The sequence below is a fragment of the Pseudorca crassidens genome, chromosome 16 (genome assembly GCF_039906515.1).
Source record: "Pseudorca crassidens isolate mPseCra1 chromosome 16, mPseCra1.hap1, whole genome shotgun sequence".
Taxonomy (NCBI): domain Eukaryota; kingdom Metazoa; phylum Chordata; class Mammalia; order Artiodactyla; family Delphinidae; genus Pseudorca; species Pseudorca crassidens.
In genome coordinates, this window is record NC_090311.1 from 16,213,523 (window position 1) to 16,237,213 (window position 23,691).

Genomic DNA, 23,691 nt, shown 5'->3' on the forward strand with positions numbered 1-23,691 from the left:
TGGTTAGGGCTCTGTGCTTTCACTGCCGAGGGTGTGGGTTCAATCCCTGGTCAGGGAACTAAGATCCCATGAGCTGCGGCATGGTCAAAAAAAGAAAGGAAAAGAAATAGGATTTTTTGTTTAAAAAGTATCGATATGCTTTTCTTTAATTTTGAATTATAAAAAGCAGTAGTTGTACATAATTATGTTGTAAAAAATATTTCCAGTTAAATGTTTAATCATTAGGGTTTCAAGTTTGTCATGGGTTTCTATACCATCTGTCTTCCTACCTCCTTTTCCATACCTGCTTCTTTATTCTGTGCAACAGTTTACTCTTCCATTTTTAAATTCAGATTTGTATCCATCTATAGAGAGATTTGGTGTAGTATGCGCTTTCGTTTTCTTTTAATTTTATATTACTTTTAACACCTGAGAGCTAATGAAATGGTCATCATTATATATCAGCTTATATATATATATATTTATGCCTGTGTATTTTTAAATCTTTTTGCTTTTCTCATGGTAAATATACCTATAGTCTAAAGCAAAAATTGAATCTATAAAATTATGATCAGTAGCACTGTGAAAATTATAATTGGCAAAATATCAGCATATTTACCATTTTTGGAATGCCAGGAACCGTGCTAAACGTTTTAAACATATCATTTACTCACAGAACAGCCATGTGAAATAAGTGTTGTATTCCCATTTTACAGATGGGGAAACTTAAGATTCATAGTGGTTGCATGACTTTCCCAAAATCCACAGTAACGGAACTCTCAGGCTCTGGAGTCTGCACGCCACTACATACACTGCCTCCCAGGAGTCGCACATTAGGGGAAAAAACATCATCAACTGTTACAATAGTGGGAAAATTGTGTAGAGAGAACATGGGTTTGAGATTACACATTGGGTATTTAGATCCCAGCTCTACCATTTATTTGTGCATGACCTTGGATAAGATATATTACTTGTCTTAAATCTACATAATAGGGTTAGGAAAAAAATGTGTCTTTGTAGAATAAAAAGGATTAGAAATTCTTCTCAAATGATATTGGTAAAAATAATAGCTAACATGCACTTAGTGCATACTATGTATGCTGTTCATGCACTTCAGACATGTTAACTAATTTAAATGAGGATAACAGTCCTACGAGGCAAATCATATTATGATTCACATTTTGAAACGAAGTGACCTTGATACAGAGAGTTAACTTGTCCAAAGTCACACAGCTAGAAAGTGGAGAAGTAAGATTTGAACCTAGGAAGACTGGCTCCAGAGCTTAACCCACTGGCTATATTCTGTCTTCTGTCTTTATCTGTGTCTGTCTCAGTTTAATTTTGGTGTCACTTCAGACTTGTTTTTCTGACTTCTCTGGAATTTCTCATTTCTCTATTGCACTTACTCATTCTGTTCCTGAGAGACATACTAGACCCTTCTTCCCTCCTCCCTCCCTCCCTCCCTCCCTCCCTTCCTTCCTTATTTATGGCTGCCTTGGGCCTTCATTGTTGTGCACAGGCTCTCTCTAGTTGCCGTGAGTAGGGGCTACTCATTGTTGTGGTGCACGGGCTTCTCATTGTGGTGGCTTCTCTTGTTGCGGAGCACAGGCTCTAGGCACGTGGGCTTCAGTAGTTTTTTTTTTTTACATCTTTATTGGAGTATAATTGCTTTACAATCGTGTGTTAGTTTCTGCTTTATAATAAAGTGAATCAGTTATACATATGTTCCCATATCTCTTCTCTCTTGCGTATCCCTCCCTCCCACCCTCCCTATCCCACCCCTCTAGGTGGTCACAAACCACCGAGCTGATCTCCGTGTGCTATGCGGCTGCTTCCCGCTAGCTATCTATTTCACGTTTGGTAGTGTATATATGTCCATGCCACTCTCTCACTTTGTCACAGCTTACCCTTCCCCCTCCCCATATCCTCAAGTCCATTCTCTAGTAGGTCTGTGTCTTTATTCCTGTCTTACCCCTAGGTTCTTCATGACATTTTTTTTTCTTAAATTCCATATATATGTGTTAGCATAAGGTATTTGTCTTTCTCTTTCTGACTGACTTCAGTAGTTTTGGCGCACGGGCTTAGTTGCTCTGTGGCATGTGGGATCTTCCCGGACCAGGGATTGAACCCGTGTCCCCTGCATTGGCAGGCAGAGTCTTAACCACTGTGCCACCAGGGAAGCCCTAGACCCTTTTTTCTATCATCAATGTATTCAGAAACAAGAACTCAGGTCACGTATGACTTGTGTTCTGGACCCAACTCTGTTAAATTGAATATGTGAAAATGATACTAGAAGAAATAATATATGAGATTAGAGTTGACTCCAGACTAAGTACAATAAGTGGATTTTTTTTTTTGTCTTCAGGGTCCCTCAATGCTCGAAGCAGTGCAGAAGATCGATCTCCAGAAAATACTGGGTCGTCAGTAGCTGTGGATAACTTTCCAGAAGTAGACAAGGCCATGCTGATTGAGAGGATAGTAAGGCTGCAGAAGGCACATGCTCGGAAAAATGAAAAGATAGAATTTATGGAGGATCACATCAAACAATTGGTGGAAGAAATTAGGAAAAAAACAAAGTATGTATTATTATGGTACTGTAATGTGTGTTCAAAATACCATTATTCACATGGTAAAGTTATTGTGTTCAAAATTAGTCATATCAAGAGCTTTTCTTTCAAAAAATAGTTCTTAAAACTATAGTCACTCAGTTCCCAATCTTTTACTGATAACTTATTTATGTTCTAGGTTTTGGGACTACAGACATTAAAGAAAACACAGGTCTTTCCTTTAAGGTGATACAGAGTTCAGTAGACACTAATTTTTTAAGAGACTAAAATACCTTTGGACTTAAAAACAGATAGTACTCTACTTAGCTTTTTATTTTCAAGATGGTGGTTTTAAGAGATACTGGGGTTGTGGATTATCATTCCTGTTGGGCAGGACATAGTGAGTTATTATTGGGCATCTACTAAATATAGTAGAGAAATATAAATATAAGGCACTGTGCCTGTGACTTAACAGTATCTCATTGATTTCTTAAAACTACCCAGGGAGAGAATGAGTCCTCTAGTTCAGGGGTCCCCAACTCCCGGCAATGCAGGCTCCCCATTGCTCGCATTACTGCCTGAAGTAGCCCACCCCACGCCCCAGGCCGTGGAAGAATTGTCTTCCACGAAACTGGTCCCTGGTGCCAGAAAGGTTGGGGACCACTGTGTCTAATTTGATAAGTTAATTAATTGGGGCTCAGGTCAAATTACTAAATGTTCCAGAGTCACCACTCATCCTGTAAGTGACAGACCGAGAGTTGGAAATCCAAACCCAGCTCTGACTGGCTCCAGAGCCTGTGCTGGGCCAAATTCCTCTCACAGATACCATATTCATTTAAGTAATATTGTGGGTCTTTACCCATGACTTAAAAATTTTTATTTTGAAATAAGTTTAGACTTAGAGAAAAATTTGCCCATGACTTTTAAACGAAAAAGAGTAAAACACAGTTTTAAGTTTAATGACAGGAAAATAGAAAATATTAACTGAAACTGGAACAATAAATTGCTCACATATTTTGATTTAAAGTAATAAGGAAAAAATAGAAAAGCAATGTTTATGTATCTTTAATCTAAATACCATGTTAGAACAAAAATGGGATTGTTTAAGAAACCATCTGAATAAGGAAAACCCCTTTATTTTCTAATATAGTTCTGTTATTAACTAATAGATAATTACTTTATGCTAATCATCGTTAAGCTTATGATTAGTTGACTCTTGCAAATTACAGTGTTTGTAATTCTGCAAGGCCATAACTGATAGTGTCGTTTTATTTTGCAGAATAATTCAGAGTTACGTTTTACGAGAAGAATCAGGCACACTTTCTTCAGAGGCATCTGATTTTAACAAAGTCCATTTAAGTAGACGGGGTGGCATCATGGCATCTTTATACACATCCCATCCAGCTGATAGTGGATTAACATTGGAACTCTCTTTGGAGATCAACCGAAAACTACAGGCTGTTTTGGAGGATACGTTATTGAAAAATATTACTTTGAAGGTATTTGTATTTCTCATTCACTTACCAACCAATAAACATGACAAAAATGGTGCCTCTTTCATAGTTCAATCCAACACATGGATGGACTATTTCTGTAATGCAGGGTAGCCGTTTTTTCCATATATAAAATTTTGTGTTTTTCTCTTTTTGAAAAGTACAATTTTTTAAATTAGCAGGAAAGAAAGAAATAGCAAAAAAATCAGTTTAGCTGTTGGATAGACGCTAAGATGAGTCATTTACTGAGTAATTTACTTTGCAATGGGTGGCCTTTGACATATATTACAGTTAGTTATAATTGATTACTGAGACTTTAAGATTGAGGCATTTATTTTCTAATGTATTCCAGCTTTATTTTATTTTTTGCAGCTGTTATCTGACCCAGCTATTCTATCTGTGCTGTTTGGGCCTTGATGGTTAGTAATGGATTTAAAAAATAATTTTTTTAATCTGGCAATATTTTTAGGCACTAAAATTTGCTATAGCTTCAGTAAAAAGAGTTTCTGACTCTGAAGTGTACAGGATTACTTTACTGAAAACAGCCGTGTGCCTAGTTTATCTTGCATGGCATTTAAGACTGTCACTGTTTCAGTTCAGAATTTAGGCAAAAATAGTTCAAACTGAATCTTTTTACTTATTATACTTAGTAGGTCTGTTTTCTTTTCCCTCTTTTTCCAATTGTTAAAGGAAAATCTGCAAACACTTGGAACAGAAATAGAACGTCTTATTAAACACCAGCACGACCTAGAACAGAGGACGAAGAAAACCTAACACAAAGTTCTTCCTCAGTAAACAGACAAAAGCTACACAAGGAGCAGGTGCCATTGCCCAGTATTGTTGGAAACTTTTCCCTGCTTTGTGTGTCAGCCAGTAAAAAATTTGTTTTGCTTCATCTGTATAAAAAAGTACCTTTTTACAATACAAGTGCATTGCTGTGTATACTGTAAGAATGTAAGCTTTGATGAAACTTGTTTTTGTGTGGTGACAGCCTGTCATTGAATCAGAACAACTTATTTAATTTGCTGATAGTCATATGAAGTGCTGAACATTATGACAAGGGCTTTTGAAAACCCCTTCTCCATATTTCTTCCCTTTAAAATATATAATCTCAAAATTGATTTCACTTTTTAAAATTATGCATGAAAGGACAGGTGTTAATCATTCAGTAATATGCTATTTCTCCAACATGAAGAAACCTAAAGAAGTGATAAAAACTTGTTTTGACATTCTAATATAACATTTGCTTGTGTATTAGGGATGCCAATGAGTTCTTAAACCATTTGATTTTAATGGAAGCTAATAGGAAAGCTAGCTTTTGGTAACTAGCAATGATCAGGCATTGTATGCCCCTGTCAGGTTTCCTTATTTGTGCTAGGTACATTTTTTTCAGATTCGAATTGAGTTAATAGTTGAGTTTTTTAAATCTCCAGTTACATAAAATATGATTTTAAATAATCTGCTCATTTAGAGAATTCCTGTGGACTTCAGTTATATTTTAAAATGTGAAATGGATTAGTCTCATTAGAACAGAGAGATGAATAATGAATTCTTTGAAACTGAAGTACTTTAGTTTTACTGACATCAAGTATAAAGATAAATTTAAGATATTTATAAAGAACCAGTTCCCAAGAAAATCCAGCATATGGCACTGTTAACCATTTTATCTGTGCACCATTCTTTACTATTGGTATAATTATATATTATAGTGGGGTGATCTTACAGTCCCCAGATATGATATGTTTGGTATATTTATTTAAAATACAAAATAATTACATCTCCGTAACCAAAGGAATTTTAGAACCAAATTTATGTATCCTGTTGGAGTTTTACAATATTTATGATGTACACTTAAATGTTGACAGTCATAGTATCAGTATTTCTGTCATTGAATTTTTTTCTCACCTCTTGTAATTTCTCACTTATTTTAATTTTTGTGTGTGGTTTTTCACATTTCATTATATTCAGATAATTTCTATAGTAGATACCTTGGCACATACACAGATGTTGCAGCAAGCCTCATTTTCGTTTTGGATTTTCGCCAACTTCTTTCTCCCCTTAACAGAAGTAAGCTTTGCGGTGGATTAAAAGCCTTTAAAGAATTGTGTGGCAGGGCTTCCCTGGTGGCGCAGTGGTTGAGAGTACGCCTGCCGAAGCAGGGAACACGGGTTCGTCCCCCGGTCCGGGAGGATCCCACGTGCCGCGGAGCAGCTGGGCCCGTGAGCCATGGCCGCTGGGCCTGCGCGTCCGGAGCCTGTGTTCCGCAATGGGAGAGGCCACAACAGTGAGAGGCCCACGTAGCGCAAAAAAAAAACAAAAAAAACAAGAATTGTGTGGCTTTAAAAGTTGGGCTGGGCTTATGGGGCAATTTCCCTTTAATGTGTTTTAACTTTTTTTTTTAAATGAACATTGCTTAAAAAGATCAGTTACTAAGGATTAGATAATTCAATGTAGCATTTTTTCTGTCTATTGAGTTATATGTTGTCATCTAAAAACAAAATCTTTTCACTTCAGAATGGAAATACAAGTTCAGAAACATTTTATATTTAAAATAGCTATAAAACGTTTAGCCTTACCATAACGTATCTTGTTCTTTTTACCAGTAATAATTTATCAAAATAAAGAAATAAGAGGGTAAGTGCAATCACATCCGAATTATTTTCCTAGTTGTTTTTGACAATACTGTCGATACTCCCAAAGACTATTTAGAGTAGTCAACATAACTAAATTTATATAGCTTCTTATGTGATATAGATTCATACACTACAATATTTGTTTTTTTCCTCCCAAGACACAAAATATATTAATGGAGACCAAATAGTGGTCAGAACCATAGTATTCTATGTCTATACACCTTAAAAATATATATACATTTTTTTGCGTACATATATTACATATGAAAATGAAACATTCCAATATTAACATTTGTGCCAGCATTCACTCAGAGAAGTTTAATGGTTAAACAATTTTAGAAGAATGTAATTATAAACCATATTTTGACTTATTATTACTTTTCCCACCCATAAATGTATGGAACTGTGGAAAACTTGAAGAAAATGCTTTATTTTCCTTTTGCTCCTTAGTTTCTACTATATCCTTTTGTATATGGATCAGGACTGAGCAAAATGTGTACAAAAATGTGCATTTATCAGCTCCCTCTCTCTAAACTGATTCACAGACAGATTCTGATGTAAACATTTAGAGGACCTTCTACCCTTACTGTACTGAATATATGGAGAGAAGAATGGGGTGTCTAGAAAAGGAAAATGGTCCAGATAAACTTGAGATCTAGGAGAAATTTTGTTTTATGTGTTTATTATTAATTGAACACATCAAATGCTGTTTTTGTTAGCAGTATTTTGGTTTCTTTGAGCAGGAAATGATTTTTGTGTGTGTGTATATATATGTATACACTTCGCTAGGTTCACTTTTAAAGTGCATACTTGCTGTGACTCCCTTTTTCCCATACCACTTCAAACGTTAGCCTGATAAGTTTTAAGGATTGAAAATGGTGGGTTTGGGCAGAAGAATGAGTTTAAACTTTAGTGTTGTTTTTTTTTTTTAAACTTTCTATCCATAACCATTTAAAGCAGATTATCTTGAAATTAAATTTTGTCAGGCTACCAACATGTTATTTATTCATGTAATAAACATAGTTATTAGAAACCTCTTATTGCCAGGCACCATACAGGGTATCATCATTATACTGGTAGACAGACCAGACAGGGCAATTCCTGTCCTTACGGAGCTTATGGTCTAGTGAAAACAGCTGGGAGGCAGTAGGAGCGGCTCTTTAAGCCTCTGCAGCTCACAACCAGCCCCTGTTGGAAGAGGGTTAATTCACTTGTGCAAGTAGGTGACCCAGAAGTCTCACTCTGGCGTGAAGCTTTGGGAAATGAATCCTTGCTGAGGTACGCTGAGAGCAGATTGCTGTTTTCATGGTGGTTCTGCACATTCCTAACTTTTTCACAGCTTGATGTTTATTCTTTAAGAAGAAGGAAAAAAATCCAAAGACTATAAAATGGTATTTGATTTTTGCCATTTTAGTAAATTATTAATGTCTACTTGATGCTTATAAAGATGAATCTAATCACATTGTCATGCATATTTCCAAACTTTGTTTTGCAGTATACTCTAAAGACTTTTACATATAATTTTAGACCAAGATTTACCAGTAGAAGGAAAAAAGCACTAGAAACCGTTAATATTGTAAATGTTATATATGCTACCGTGGTGAAAATATTTTTATCAATCATGTTATTCCATATCATTAATTTGCCTTATGGATGCTGAGTCCAGTGGTCTATCTTCCAGTAACTTTTTTAAAACAAAACAATTCTTTTTTGACACTAAGATTGTTAATTTTTAACACCAGTTGGTGGCACTAGAAACCTGAAGATTTTCAAGGCTGAACAAGAGAAGATAATCCAAACAAAGAATTTTCAGGAAAATAAATGAAAAATATAATTGTATATTAAAGATGTATTTTTCTTCTGGAATGAAATTCTTTTTTAAAATGCATATGGCTGTCCATTTTGACTATGATGAAACTTGTTTACCTTCCAAAGTTCATATATATATATGTGTGTGCATTGTACAGATAATCTTTAGTTTGATTATACTGTTCATTTTGTAAATATGTTTCTGTATAAAATGAAGCTTTTCAAGAGAATTTTATGTATATATTGTACTTATTAAATAGGTAATGCCTATTTACCAAGTTGTATTTTACTGGCATCTTTGTTTATTTATTTACGCACACCACTTGCTAACAGACTGATTCTCCAGACTTGGCAAAACCTGATACAGATTGCTTGAATTTTCTTTTTTAAAACCAGATTAAGAATGTTTGCTTTCCATTTTTGTCTTTACTGATTACCATTAAAAGTCAGTGAACAATAGTAAGCAAACTGAATGCCACATTGTATTTTAAATTTTTGTTTAAATTATTGATAGCAAAATTCAGCCTTTTATAAAAGGCCTTTTATACATGCCTATGTGAAAATTTCTCATTGAACTTGACAAGCCAGTAATAAATTCAGATTTTCCACAAAATTATGGAACTTACTTGCCCGAATTATCCAGCTTTAACAATAAAGATCTAATACGTTCAATAAAAATATATTGAAATGGCATTAATTTCATGAAGGTAATGTGTATGGTGGATATTTCACATCACAATGTGTTGTTTTCCATTTCTCTTAACAGTTCAAGTACACAGATTATGCAACGTTCCTTAAAGAGTTTACTATTGGAAAGAATCCCCTGAAATCAGGATCCTTGGAATAAAGGTAAAAGTGATAGAATAGAGGAAGCTTTCCTGACATCCTTAATAGTCTGCGTTCAGCAACTTGTAGATTTGTTTGCAAGAGAAAGGAATATATGAAAGAAGAGGGTGAGTTATTGGAAGAGTATTGGCTTACGGTTCTTCAGTGTGACCCACAGTCGTAAAAGACCGTTCCAACAAACTTAAATCCAAGTCTGTTTTTTCTTAATAAAGTCTGCTTCAATCAATGAGTGTAGAATGAATGCACACTTCTTCAGGACCAGCAACTTGGGAGGATGCCTCTGGCTGACCAATGCTAATGCTCTTTTAATGATTCTGAGAACAGTGTGACTAGACTTGATGTCCCTGCCCCTGCAGAGATGCACCATTAATTCCTAAGTTACATTTAAGAGACTTGATTCTTATTTTTTAAAAGAAACATCCACTTAAGTAGTTTTCTATTTCTGAAGAATTTTCAGCCTTTAAATTGTCCAAAGGCCATGCTTCTTGCCAGTCAGACTTGCCAGTCTGCCCCCTAATTGTACTTCAAAAAAAAGGATAGGATGTTAGACCTGAGAGGAAAATCTCTACCATTTAACCCAGTGTAAAAAGAGTTCTATTGAAAGTTTAGGATTCACTGAAATAAGAAAACTTAGCTTGTTGAGAGTCAACTTCTAGTTACATTTACTTGGGAACTATATTAAATACTAGAATGGCTTTCCACATCATCCATTTCACTGTGTAGTTTTTGCTTTTAATGACTAATTAAAGGCCCAAGGACAGGAAATTGTGTGTATGTGTTTTCAGCATCCTTATGCTTTACTTGTCCCAAGAAATAGCAGTTAAACCTGCCACAGTAGCTATTGTTTCTTTGGCAGTTTCTTCTTTATGAAGTCTGACCAGGGAAGATACCCCCAAATGCCCACTACCTCTGATGCCCTTGATCTAGTCTGCCTGCCCACATGAAACACTTTCAGCTCTATTCCCACCGGAGCCCCCATAGATCCCATCTCCCCCCAAAAAACAGGTCCCTAGGAGTCCATGCTAAAGGAGGCTGTTGCTTTGGGCTCTGAACTGGCTTCTTCCTGGATTTTGTGTTTTGTTTTGGGGTTAATTTGGGGCAAGCCTGGAGGGATTGGAGGGAGACCCTGCTGGGACTTGCCGGCCAAAAAGTCTGTTCCTGGCTTTCCTAGTTGAAATTCAGAACCCACTTTCTTATAGAAATCATATTTTGAAACAGTGACTGACTAAGTCTTATCAAAATTTATGAGTAAAAAGGCTTTGTGTGCTTGCCTGTAACATTTATTACCTTTTTTCTTTATGTGGTTAAATGCCTTCTAAGCTCCAAGGCACCAACTTTCAAAAAAAGTTAAAGCAGAGGCTTGGAAGCATAACTTCATGGCAGAATGGTGCTCCACATGCTCAAGCCCCAGGTGCCTTCTGAGATTGGATGATCCAATATCACAGTCTCACAAAGGTGTTGTGAAGTTTAAGCAGTCTGAGTAACTTGTTTGCAAAGTGCATACTCTGAAGCACAAACGTTGCTGATGGTTTTTAAAGATCGCACTCTACCTGCAGGCATGACGTCGTTCCATTTCAGTAACAGCTTTGGGATAAAGCGGAAGAGGACCTTTCCTTTTGTCTTTGCCCACACTCACTGCCTCCCCCATCACACAACTTATCACACCCAAAACAACAACCAGAACTCTACCTGTGCAGAGCTGGTTTGGCTGTCTCTGAGTTTCCAGCCTTCATCGATTCCTTCAGCATCCTGCTTGGATGGGCTTTTATTTACCAAGTCAGTCAAGTGAGGAAGAGATTAAAGGGAAAAGAGAAAGTTCAGCGACATTCCTTGTCACGTTCAGTTCCTTGTCAAATTACTATTTCGCTGGTGGAAGTGCTCCATGTCATAGACGGGCTTGCCTGTGCTGTAGACGATATACCGCAGGAGGCGAGACCCATGTAATGTGGCTGTTTAGAGAGAATGGTCCATGGTGATTCCTGATCTCACTTTGTACCTTTTTGAAATTATAAGTCGAACTAGAGATGTACCAGCTTATCATATGTGTATGTTTTTTTTTTTTTTGAAGGAGGGGATTCCAGAGAGTTAAACACTGAAGTCCTAGTAGAAATTAACCTTGTGTGATTGTGTGTTGGGAGCATGGTGTAGGGGTGCAGGGTTAAAGGACTGTTTCAGTTTTTAAAAGAATGTATTCATATATTATGTAATTTAAAGTTGACTTCTATTAAAGCTTCCAGAAAAAGAAAAAAAGCCAGTCAATCCTAGGAAACAGAGTATACTGAAATGTTTTTCTAGATTAACCTCTGTCTTAAATGCTCATTAACAGGTAAATAGGTGTCATATTGTATTGCAGGCTGTGGAGATGAGAGGCAGAGACCTTAACAGGTTTGGGGGGATGGGTAGAGTTGGGGTAAGGACTAAGTTCAAGTAAAGGTGAGGTCTGTGGTGATGGCCTGAGGGCCATGGAGCTCATGGTCTGATACAGCTGGCTACATGATCCATCCCCCAATGAAGTTAAAAGGCACTCTGATTGGTTCTGGACACTTGTCAGTATAAGAAAAGTAGCTACATATATGAACATGGTTTGTCCTGCGAGGTGCTCTAATGTGTTTTAGGAGTTTACCCAATGCTGTATTTACTTAACAGTAGCATTTAGAACCTAGTCTCTCTGGTCAGAAATAAATCAAATACAATGTACTGTATTGCTTTTGCATTTTAAGAACGTTTGTTTTCCCTTTGAAATGATAAGGAACACAGTTAAAGGACAAACATCACGGCAGGGGCAGGGAACAAATACTAATGAACTGCTTTGAGGGAGGCTCTGACAACCGTATGAGTTAGGAAACAGGTGCACAGTAGTTCTGAGGATCTTCTTGCTAGGGATTTGTTGAGGTGGAATTTGAACACAGTTTGGGGGTGCCTTTCACTATCCTCTGCTGCCTCCCAAAAGTCAAAAGTACTAATACTTCAGTGAGTGGGTTGAAGTCATATTTAGATTCTTTTTCTTTGCACTAATATGGTTTAAACAAAAGACCAATAATCTATTAAAGAAGATGGATGTGCAAGTTTGTGTGATTTAGCAGACTCTTAGTTGGAGACTTGGTGCCCCTCTTTTCTTCCTCTTTCTGATTGTCTTTTGACTAAGCTCTTCCTCTAACTGCAATCAGAGAAGAACAGAAATAAAATCAGTCATTTTGTTCCCTTTTAAACTCAGTAGAGATTTGCCGGGGACTCACAGTTGATAGATGATATTATAATTTTCTTGACAGTCTGGGCAATGAATAGGTGTTCCTTAAGCTTCTGAATTACCTATGGGTATACCTTTTCATGCTGCCCTGTTGGTGACTGTAATGGAGCCTCCCTTTCCTGCCCCATCTCCATCTAAGGAACCGGAGAACACTGAGGGCTGTGAAATGATCTGGACATGGACTTGGACAACCCTGCCCCGCCACTGATGGTAAAACCTTAAACACGTCACTTTACCACTTTGAGCTTCAGTTTTCTCACCTGTAAAATTGGGATGATAAAACCTATTTTTCTGAGGACTAAATAGGATACTGAATGTGGAAGAACTTTGTAAACTGCAAAGCTCTGAGATGTGGACATATAAGCTAAGTCTTTAAAAATAAAGGGCTAATTCCTGTTTTTTTTTAAAAAACTATTATTCAAAATGTTGAAGGATGCATATATATGTGTATTATAAAAATTGTTGCTTTAATAGAATAACCTTTACAACAAAGTGAAAAAATACTGTTATATATACAACTATGTGTATATGTAAAGGAGAAGTTCTGATTGGATACATAGACTCAACAGTGGCTTCCCCTGAGGAGTGGTATACTTTCATATTTCACTTTAAATTCTTGTTTCCAAAACATTTTTCAATGAATATGTACTCTTTTTTGCTATAGTTGACTTTTTTTTTTGCGGTACGCGGGCCTCTCACTGTCGTGGCCTCTCCCATTGCAGAGCACAGGCTCCGGACGCGCAGGCTCAGTGGCCATGGCTCACGGGCCTAGCCGCTCCGCGGCATGCGGGATCTTCCCGGCCCGGGGCACGAACCCGTGTCCCCTGCATCGGCAGGTGGACTCTCAACCACTGCGCCACCAGGGAAGCCCACTATAGTTGACTTTTAAAATTGTATTCTAAGAATCATATCACATGCTGGTACCGTAGGAGTGCATAGTAAGAGAAAGGGAGGAGTGAGGGGTGGAGATTATACACACACGCACACACACATAGTTACTATCTGGAAAGATCCTATTGTTCAGTTTCCTTATTCTCTTGAAAAAGATTGAGTTTGGAAAGAGGTAGGAGAAGGTGATGTATTGCCAATGTTCATTTGAGCAGCATTCCCTGAGAAGGTCTATAATTCAATTCTTGCTTCAGACCTTTGTGCAACCTAGAGACACCTGCAGCCTGATGCCATTTCTGAAGATGGGATGGCGGGTTCAGCGGCTGCATGATGAAAATAAGTAACGAGAAGAATGCAAGTTACTCATTTTCGAGCCAACCCTATCCTCTTGTGCACAGCCACTGAGGTGTCAGCAGGGGGAGTGTTTAGATGGCTGGAGCTTTAAAATTAATACTTGTTTGACATTGTCACATAGACTTTGTCCTGAGGGCCTGGTTCTAACTGTGAACATACTGTGAGTGTTTCACCCTTTTGTAGGAAGGAGGAAGGAAAGGGAAAAAAAGCACTATGGGGCTTAGAATTTTACTAATACCAGCCAAAGGGAGGTGTTCACATGACTTGCCTCCTGTAGCCTCTGGAGGTCAGGAGGTCTAACCCGGGTTCCAATTCCAGCCACCCCCTAGCTAACACACAAGCACTGGTGGGCTGTTGAAGATAGGAAGGCAGACGGTTAGCTGGCACCTAACCACGTGCCACCCCTGCCACGTGGTTGTCGCTCATTTTCTTAGTTTAAGAAAGCTCCACTGTCAATATTTCCTTTAGGTTCTGCGGTGCTTTCAAAGCAATATAGATAACTCAAGCACTGCTCCTGACTCAGTGTGTGTTTTGATAGAACTCAGGCTCTGTTTGCTGCCACTAAGACTCAGTCATTATGCTAAGCAAGATACATGTGTAAAATAAATTTTCCATCCTTTTCTAGAATTTCTGCCTGCTTTTGGATTAATTCGTTTGTATGATTCAATTATATCTCCAGTACTGGCTTAGGAGTTAACCCTTTTTAAAAAAATGTCTTGGGGGCTTCCCTGGTGGCGCAGTGGTTGAGAGTCCGCCTGCCGATGCAGGGGACGCGGGTTTGTGCCCCGGTCTGGGAGGATCCCACATGCTGCGGAGCGGCTGGGCCCATGAGCCATGGCCACTGAGCCTGCGCGTCCGGAGCCTGTGCTCTGGCAATGGGAGAGGCCACAACAGTGAGAGACCCGCGTACTGTAGGAAAAAAAAAAAAGTCTTGATGGTTGCCCTGGGGTTTACAAAATATCTTAAAAATATGAAATGCTTCACTTATTGGTGAGTCATCACTGTGCAGGGGCCATGTGGATCTCTGTGATGGGTGCAAATTTACAACAGGTGCTGCTGAAGCAAGCGCCTTTTCTAGATTTTCTTCTGCCTGCTTTACAGTTGGATGATGAGAAGCAAAGACCACAGGGCTCTGTGGAACCGCAGGTCTGAGAGATGAAGGAAGGCTCGAGAGAGAGCATCTAGGCTCAAGTCCAGACTTGCAGGTCCTACAGGCTAGTAAAATTTCAAAAACAAAATTCTGAGCTTGCAGACTTTTATTTTGCTAAGTGAGAATCAAAAAGAACTGCAGTTTATCACCATAATTTCATGAAAGACAGGATGTTTTAACACTTTTCAAAAAAGGCTGAAAGATTCCACTTTTCAACTGCATGAGTTTAGTTCTGCAAAACGCTCTGTTTTCTTCCTTCAGTGGAGCCTGGTATTTGAAAAACCACTGATTCACTTCAGTCGCTCATTATAAGATGAGGGAAAAGGCTCATGGGAGGAAGTGATCTGCCTGAGGTCACACCTCATCAGGCTTTTCTTTGCTCCAGAGGCACCGATGACCCTGATAGTGCCCGAAACAGTTAATACCAATACCTTATGGTTCTACAGGTCCTTGGAACCAAAGGAGTTAAGGAAGCTCTGAAGATGGAAGTTGTGTGGGTTATTGACTTATTGCCTCTCAGGTCCAAATGCATTCCGAAATATCTGCCCCGTGATCAACAAGAGAATTCCTTTAACCATCTCTCCTTTAAAGTAAGCATGGTGTTAACCTTCCTCGGCAGAGAGCAATAGAAGCAACTTACAGGAGGAAGAAGTTTCTGGAAGTTGCTGGCAGGGGCTGGGTGTCAGCCTTGTGCATGAGAGGACATCTAGTGGAGCCTGCCCCAGGCATCCCTCTGCAACTTTGCAGCACTTTATGGTAACCGTTCCATGGCCTTCTCAACATGGAAACCAAAGCCCCTGCATGGCTACATAAAGTTACATGTGGTCCAGAGAGTTACACACAAAATAGCCCGTGCAGGTCCACACCACTGGTTGCTGACCACCTGCTCCCCAGCTGGCACTCCTACCTATTGTTTGCCAAGCAGCTCCAGACCAGCTCCATCCTGGCCAAACCTGCTAGCACCTCTGCTACCCAATGGGCTGAACCACACCTTCTCCAGCGCAGTCTGAACCCCTTCCAAGTTTGTGCATCCTTGGGTTCTCTCCCTCAGCCAAAGGTATCGTACAGAATTTCCTTATATCTTATAGTAACTCTTTATCACAGTAATTCTTTGTATTAAGCTTTTGTTTAGCATACTGTATTGTTTCTGTGTCCTGACGACCCAGACTGCTACTGAAAGTGAGAGTGAAATACGTTGTATGACCTCTGAAAAGGATCTCCTTTTTTAAGGCTGAATAATATCCCGTTGAATATATATACTACATTCTCTTTATCCATTCGTCTAGTGATGGATATTTAGGTTATTTCCATATCTTGGCTTTGTGAATAATGATGCAATGAACATGGGATGCCGATTTCATCTCCTTTGGATATATACTCAGAAATGGGATTGCTGGATTCTATGGTAGGTCTATTTTTAATTTTTTGAGGAACCTCCATACTGTTTTCCATAGTAGCTGCACCAACTTACATTCCCACCAACAGTGCACAAGTGTTCCCCTTCATCCAATCCTTGCTAATACTTATCTTTTGTCCTTTTATTTTTTTTAAAAGATTTATTTATTATTTTATTTTTGGCTGCATCGGGTCTTGTGGCACCCGGGATCTTTGTTGAGTCATGCGGGATCTTTTTGTTGTGGCGTGCGGGCTCTTCGTTGTGGTCTACGGGCGTCTCTCTAGTTGTCATGTGTGGATTTTCTCTCTCTAGTTGTGGCTTGCAGGCTCCAGAGCACGTGGGCTCTGTAGTTTGCGGCATGCAGCTCTCTATTGAGGCATGTGAGCTCAGTAGTTGTGGCGCGAGGACTTAGTTGCTCCGCAGCATGGGATCTTAGTTCCCTGACCAGGGATCGAGCCCAGTCCCTGCATTGTAAAGTGGATTATTTACCACTGGACCACCAGGGAAGTCCCTTTTGTCCTTTGAATAAAAGCCATTCTAACAAGTGTGAGTTGATAGCTCATTGTGGTTTTGATTTGCATTTCCCTGATGATCAGTGATGTTCAGCACATTTTCATGTACCCATTGGCCTTTTGCATGGCTTCTCAAAGCCCATGTTCTTTCAGCACACCTGGTTCCTAAAAATCTGGAGGAGGTACCTAACACACTACATATGCTTTAGCTAATAAACATTTCAGTTAGAAAAATAAGTCTGGAAATTGTTATAAATTACTTTAGAGGAAACTGGTGGTATTCAGAAGGCAGTGTGGCACCTCTGCAAGGACTCTGGGGTCCATTTATTCACCCATCAAACAAATATTTCCCCAGTGCCCATAAATGCCTGGCCTGATCTAGGCACAGGGATAGTACAATGAAGGAGCAGGTTTTGTCTGCCGATGCATAGAGCTTACAAACTACTTGCGAGTAGGAGTGAGGAAGAAAGAGGGCAGAAAGTAAATAAGGGAAAAAGATGATTTCCAAATACGCAAAAATTTTGAATTCAGAGCTGGGTTCAAATTCTTAACATTGTAACTTTGGGTTTTGGACCTATATCTGTTCTCTCTGAGCCTCAGTTTTTATACCTGTAAGAACACTTACAACATACATTTGTTGTGAGGATGAAAGGGGTTTATTTTATAAAGCATATAACATGGGCCTTTTAGAATAAGTAATAAGGTGTTATTACTATGAAAAAATCTTACACATTTCTTGCAAAATATCCATAGAAATCTATGCACCTCTTTTTGTTCAGACTCTATTTCTAGGATCTGATTATTCAGCCCTATAGAGAGGAAATATTAGCTAAATTAATTACTGTGTATAAATCACTTATAATAGTGCCTGGCAAATACTAAGTACCATATATATTTATTAAATGAGTAAATGAATAAATTCTACTCTGGATATAGTTCACTGAATCCTCTTCATATCATGAGATCCATCATATAATTTTCCAAACAATCTTATATTGATAATCATGCCCATCGTACTTCAATTCGTTCAGCAAAATTTACAAAGCACATGTCCAGCGCTGTTTTAGGTGCTGAGAATACCAGCAGTAAACATTTTTAGTAAAGATTAAAATATTAGCAAAAAGCAAGTAACTTCAGATTAAGGGTAACTTCAAAATAGTTTGAGAAATTATTTCAAAATATTTTGCCCTGAAGAGAGGAGCTTTTTTCTTTTAAATTTAGTTGGCAAACTAGTTGTCATCCTATGTCAAGTGGAGTGCTTCCTTGAGCTGCTTTCAGTTGCTAATGGCGGTACCAAGAAACTGTGAGCTGTAAATACTCAGTGCTTTTCTACAATTTAAGTGGCACATAGTTGGAAGTGGGGATGAGGAAAAACGAGGACAGAATATAAATAAACTAACAAACAAGATGACAACACATTGGCTCCAGCCTGTGCTGCAGGGACCTACAGAGCAGTAAGAGACTCTCCAGGGCCTGGTTAGCACATCCAAGCTCTTCTGGCAATCTCTCTGAGCATCATTTGGTCTCATAGTTTTCTCAGAACCATGAGAGCCAATGATGAGAATTCAGGTAATTCCAGGAAGCAAGCAAGTTAATTGGAGACCTGTTTTGAGAGATTATGGCGGTGAGCAATTGCTGTGTCTCAAAGACACTGCAAGGAGTGGGGGTAAGATAGGACAAGGAGCATTTCATGGCTTTTTTTTTTTTTTTTTTAGAATTTTGGGAACACAAGAGCTTTAATTGTTCTGCTTTGTCTTTGTGGGAGAGGATTTGAATATTTATTTATTTATTTGGCTGCACTGGATCTTAGTTGTGGCGGCATGTGGGATCTTCGTTGCAGCACGCGGGCTCTTTAGTTGTGACATGCGGGATCTAGTTCCCTGACCAGGGATCGAACCTGGGCCCCCTGCATTGGCAGCATGGAGTCTTAACCACTGGACCACCAGGGAAGTGGTGGTCCTTCATGGCATTTTGAGAAGACACCTATTATATCAGGCAGAGCAAACAATGGTCGATTCAATGGATGCATCACACCAGGGCACATGGACTATTCTGAGATCAGAGTTTCAGTGGTATTGATTGTGGCCTCGAGCAGGTAAATTTTAATAAAATCAATAAATCTGACAACACTAGCAAACAAATGCCTCCCTGACAAGGACTGGGAGCAACTTCACACCTAACTTTTCTGGAATGCCTCCTCTCTGCCTGTGCTAATCCACTGCTGTATTAATTAAAATGGCAGATGCCTACTATAAACCAGGTACTCTTTTGTTAACTCGTTTGATTCTTGCAAAAAAATAAATTTTAGAGATGAATAAGCTAAGTAAGTTTAAGCAGCATGCTTGAGGTCACCTGGCTAGTAAGTAGCTGAGTCAGCATCTGCACCCAGGCCAGCTGACTGTAGAGCTTTTGCTCTCAGCAAGGACACCAAATTCCTAGTCACCCGAATCCTCAGCTCTAGCATAGTCCAGCACCTAGAGAATGCACAATCACCACTTATCAAATAAGTGAATGAATTATAAATTATTCAGTGTTCTCTTAACTACTATTTACCTAAGCAGTTGCAAGACCAAATTATACAATGCCAAGGAAAAATTAACACAGGCATATAAACAGTATCACAATAGATCTCTGTACCGGGTAATTCAGATTAATTTGTGCAGCCCAAGGTACAATTTGCTCTGCAGGTCGTTGAAAAAGAATATACCATTCCTTGATTATTACAGTATACAAAAATGGCATGTATTTCTTGCTAGAGAAATGGTAGAGTCTCTAGGAAAAATTCTTGCTTTTTGCCAGTTTTTGCTCTAGCAGGATATGGGAGAAGTCATTGACTTCAACAAACACAAAGAGCTGTCCAGGCAGTGGACTGCCCTTTGGTATCCGGACACATTTTAGTTGAAAGGAAACAGAGCTTTGTCATTGCATTTTTTTTAAACTACATTTTTTTAAAAAAAATTTATTTATTTGGTTGCGCAGGGTCTTAGTTGCAGCAGGCGGGCTCTTTATTTGTGGCTCACCGGCTCCTTAGTTGTGGCATGCGAACTCTTAGTTGCAGCATGCATGTGGGATCTGGTTCCCTGACCAGAGATCGAACCTGGGCCCCCTGCTTTGGGAGCACGGAGTCTTCTCCACTGCGCCACCAGGGAAGTCCCTGTCATTGCATTTTAATGTGTAATGGAAAAAAATATTGTATTAGGACCGCTTCAAATTATATTTTAAAACATATCTTCTATTTACAAATATATTCTTATATTTTAAAAATATTTGTTTTCTGTACTGAAAAGCTCCTTTGGCAGACATTTTGCTAACAATCCAACAATATATTAAAATTTTTTTGCATTAACTACTTTGGTTGATTGATTTGCCAACAGCCAAGGTAAAAGCTCTTTGAGCTTCAACGTTTATTGGATGGGAAAGGATTACAACATGTAAAATTCCATCACATATTGTAAAATAAAGATATGGCCCAGATAGACCCAAGATTTCAAGGCCAAGTACAGTTAGTTTGCCAGTCGCTGACTTATTGACATTTCTTATTCTGATCTAATTAATCGACATGAATCAAACGTCTGTTGTAAAAGATATGGAGAAGATAGAGATAGTCAAGTAGAGAGCTATAGAATTAATCATGGGTGCAATCAATTACTGTTTGTACATCATTATTAAAAAGGAAAATTGAAAAAAAAACTTTAAGCAACCTCAAATGACATGAGTATAAGTTTTTGTGGAGTATGTTCCCTTTAATATTATTAATTTTGACCATTCTCATTACTCTATCCTCAGCAGAATGTCCTTTCTCTGAATGAAAACTAATTTTAAATGATTTAGGAGCACCCTGAGGTGACAAGAACATCTAACAGATTTAGCAACACTCGGCCTTAAAACCTCAAGTGGCTTTAAAAATTGAAAGGCACAAAACTGAATGATTTTATTCATGTCAAAGCACTAAAAAACCATGTTATGTTTGCCTGAAAATGTGTAAATTGGAGTATTTTTTATGCTGTCACATTTTGCTTAAGATTTTAAATTTCAATGTTTATTTTACTTTTTAGCTTTGTTGAAAGAATGATTTTTAGCGATTAATAAAATTAGTTTCCCAATTCATGTGACTGCATACGAGGGGCTCAGGTGCCTGACTTTGGATCTGGGCTCATTTCACTCCTTCACACCATCTATAAGTTCTTCCTTTGGAATGGTTCTGGGAAATATTCACTGAGATTTGCTAGTCTGAAATATGCTACAGATCTTTCACATGTGTAATTCACTTCCAGGCCTCTGCTTCTGTGCTAAGAAGTCCTTGACATAATTTGACATGCAATGCCAGTATGACACCCACCTCCTGGAATAAGGCTGGGTTTATTTATGCTGAGAGACCTTATATTTGTGCGTAGTGATGAGCTTGGACTATTAATCAAGCAATTTGATCAGCTTGAAAAATTCGATAAGTTTCATACCATCAAAAAGTCCAGTAGTGGGGATATGATATGAACTTGAAGGAAGCTGTGGCAAAATAGCTAAAGAGTATACGTTCTGGAATCTGACCACCTGGGTCTGATCACTTGATGAAACCTTTTTGTGCTTCAGTTTCTTCGTAGGTACAATGATGATGAGAGTAGGTACCTTGCTCGTAGCATTGTCTTGAGATTCAAATGAAATAACAAGCCTATACCATCTACTCTTTCATGCAGTTTGAGCACTGAATAAAAACAAGCTGTTGTCATGGTAGAGAGTTCAGAACACCAGCACTGAACATGGCTCTTCCAGGCAAGGAAGAACAGTGCAAGGTCATAGATACCAGGCAAAAGACTGCAGTCATGCAAATTGGCATGATGTCATTAAAGGCTGGCCTCATCCTTAGAAAAGAATCCCCAAAGCAGTACATACAGTAGAGGCCAGCCAGGGAGTTACAGTGGAACTCCTTGTGTCTAGTGATAAAGAGAGCAAGGACTGTGTGTGTGTGAGTGTGTGTAGTTTTTGTGCTGTTGATCACATTGTTATGAAGGAAAAAGCTGTTACCTGCTACAAGTTCTTAGGCAAAGTGTCCCTGTAAAGTGGGCATCGCCCCACACACCATGATAGACCCGAAGTCAGTTTTCATTGATCTCTCTGGTGAACCTCAGGAAGGATATTTTGAAAAGCGTTTGTGTAAAACATGAAGTTAATTCTTAAAAGTTTTGTAGATAATCCTCCCTGACATAGGTACTCCTAGAAGGTTCTGTGGGACTTACGTGTAGGCTCTAACTGCCACTAGGTGGCAGAGGAACGTTATGAAACCAGCCAATCATCACACACTAGGAAGCATGCATCTCCCTTTCTTTCTCATCACCTGGCGGGAGCCCAGTCTGCAGGATCCTGAGAGATCTTTCCTGTAACTTGGGCTTTTAGTCCCCGTCTTTGCGTATACTCAGCCCCCAGACAAGTCTGTGACCCTGGATGGCTAGTACTAGCATAACCTAGTGTGTGATTCTACTGTTGCCCAAATCCCTAAACAGAAAATATCAAAAGCTTTCCAACCTTTGAAGAATTTTCAAGTCTCCTAGAGCTGGACATTTGGAAGAAAGGCAACATTCCTGCAGCACTTTGCAGATGTTTGTTAGAGAGAATGAGCCCAATGCGCTGCAGAGCCGTCTCGTTTCCGGCTGGCAGATCCACTTCTCAAACTGCCCACTCCCAGGAGGGGCCAACAACACTACTGTTATCTAAATCTTTAACTTCTTAATCTAGTTTCTAACACTCCAAAATTTGGGAGGCTAATTTGGATTAAACTTGAGCAACTTAATCAATGGGTCTTACTTTTCTTTCTTTCCCTTTCTTTCTTTCTCTCTTTCTCTCTTTCTTTCTCTCTCCCTTTCTTTCTTTCTTTCTTCCTTCCTTCCTTCCTTCCTTCCTTCCTTCCTTCCTTCCTTCCTTCCTTCCTTTCTTTCTTTCTTTCTTTCTTTCTTCTAGAAAGCACTATTTTTATTTCTGAGCTCTGTCTCAGCTATCTCCTATCTGGAGAGAGTTTAGGATGGGATTGATCAAGCAGCATTGCAAGCAGAGAGGAAATGCCCTCCTGGAAAAAAGAGCTGCTTTAATGTCGTATCACCACCACATGAAGAAGAAATCCAGCAGGCTCTGCTTTATGACTCTGAATTTTATTACATTCGCTATAGATTGCTAAAAATAACAAAACTTTCTCCTGTCGTTTATAACCATCCAATTAATTGTTCCAATTTCTGGAGAAAAACTAAAGGTAGCTAATGGAGGCCCTTGGTTTAAGAATCAAGTCCTCCTCTTCTATTTCCACATGACAGATGTGACTGAGGAATGGAACAGGGCCGGCTGAGATGACAGCAGGGCATGCAATTCATATAAAAAGGATGAGGACCTTACAGTCTGAAAAGACACCTTATCGAGGTGACAGGAAGCTGGGTTCAGAGCAGGCAACTGCGAGTGTGTCCTCTGGTGCAGTCCCCTGTCTCCTACCAGTGCCCTAAGTCACTGTCAGTTAAAGCCTCAGTGTGTCTGGGATCTGTTCAGGGCCTCCATCTCCGGCATGGGCAGTGCTCTCTTACTGATGAGCTACTAGCCTTTGGTGTCAACTGAGATGTTGCCAGACCATTTTTCTGTCCATCCAGCCCTCCCTTCTGCAAGTGACAGTGGCCATATGCTCCCTCTGGAGCTGGAGCTTTCCAGCTAAGGATCTGTTTCTCAGGTTAGGAAGAAAGTGGGAGAGAAAATCCAGCTTTCAAATTAAGGGCACATGAAATTCGGGGCTTCCAAATTAAGTCAACACAATCATTTCCTTCTTTGAAGGAACCCTAGGCCCCCGAAAGCCTGGGCTGGAGGTTCAGCC

At 39.0% G+C, this 23,691-nt stretch overlaps 1 protein-coding gene and 2 non-coding genes across 3 annotated transcripts in view; 1 reads left to right on the top strand and 2 right to left on the bottom strand.

Annotated features, from left to right (window-relative positions):
* The window catches only part of CCDC186 (coiled-coil domain containing 186), a 48,617-nt gene extending 39,455 nt beyond the window's left edge, over positions 1-9,162 (top strand). The window contains exons 14-16 of the mRNA XM_067709337.1: positions 2,345-2,555; positions 3,805-4,024; positions 4,709-9,162. Coding sequence (XP_067565438.1) covers positions 2,345-2,555; positions 3,805-4,024; positions 4,709-4,792 — 515 coding nt within the window. The 3' untranslated portion in view covers positions 4,793-9,162. The remainder of the gene's footprint in view (positions 1-2,344; positions 2,556-3,804; positions 4,025-4,708) is intronic.
* Positions 9,163-14,759: 5,597 nt separating this feature from the next.
* On the bottom strand, positions 14,760-14,864 carry LOC137209540 (U6 spliceosomal RNA). The gene has a single exon (XR_010936090.1). It is a non-coding gene; the product is annotated as a U6 spliceosomal RNA (small nuclear RNA).
* Positions 14,865-18,729: 3,865 nt separating this feature from the next.
* Positions 18,730-18,802, bottom strand: TRNAW-CCA (transfer RNA tryptophan (anticodon CCA)). Its single transcript has one exon. It is a non-coding gene; the product is annotated as a tRNA-Trp (tRNA).
* Positions 18,803-23,691: the final 4,889 nt, after the last annotated feature.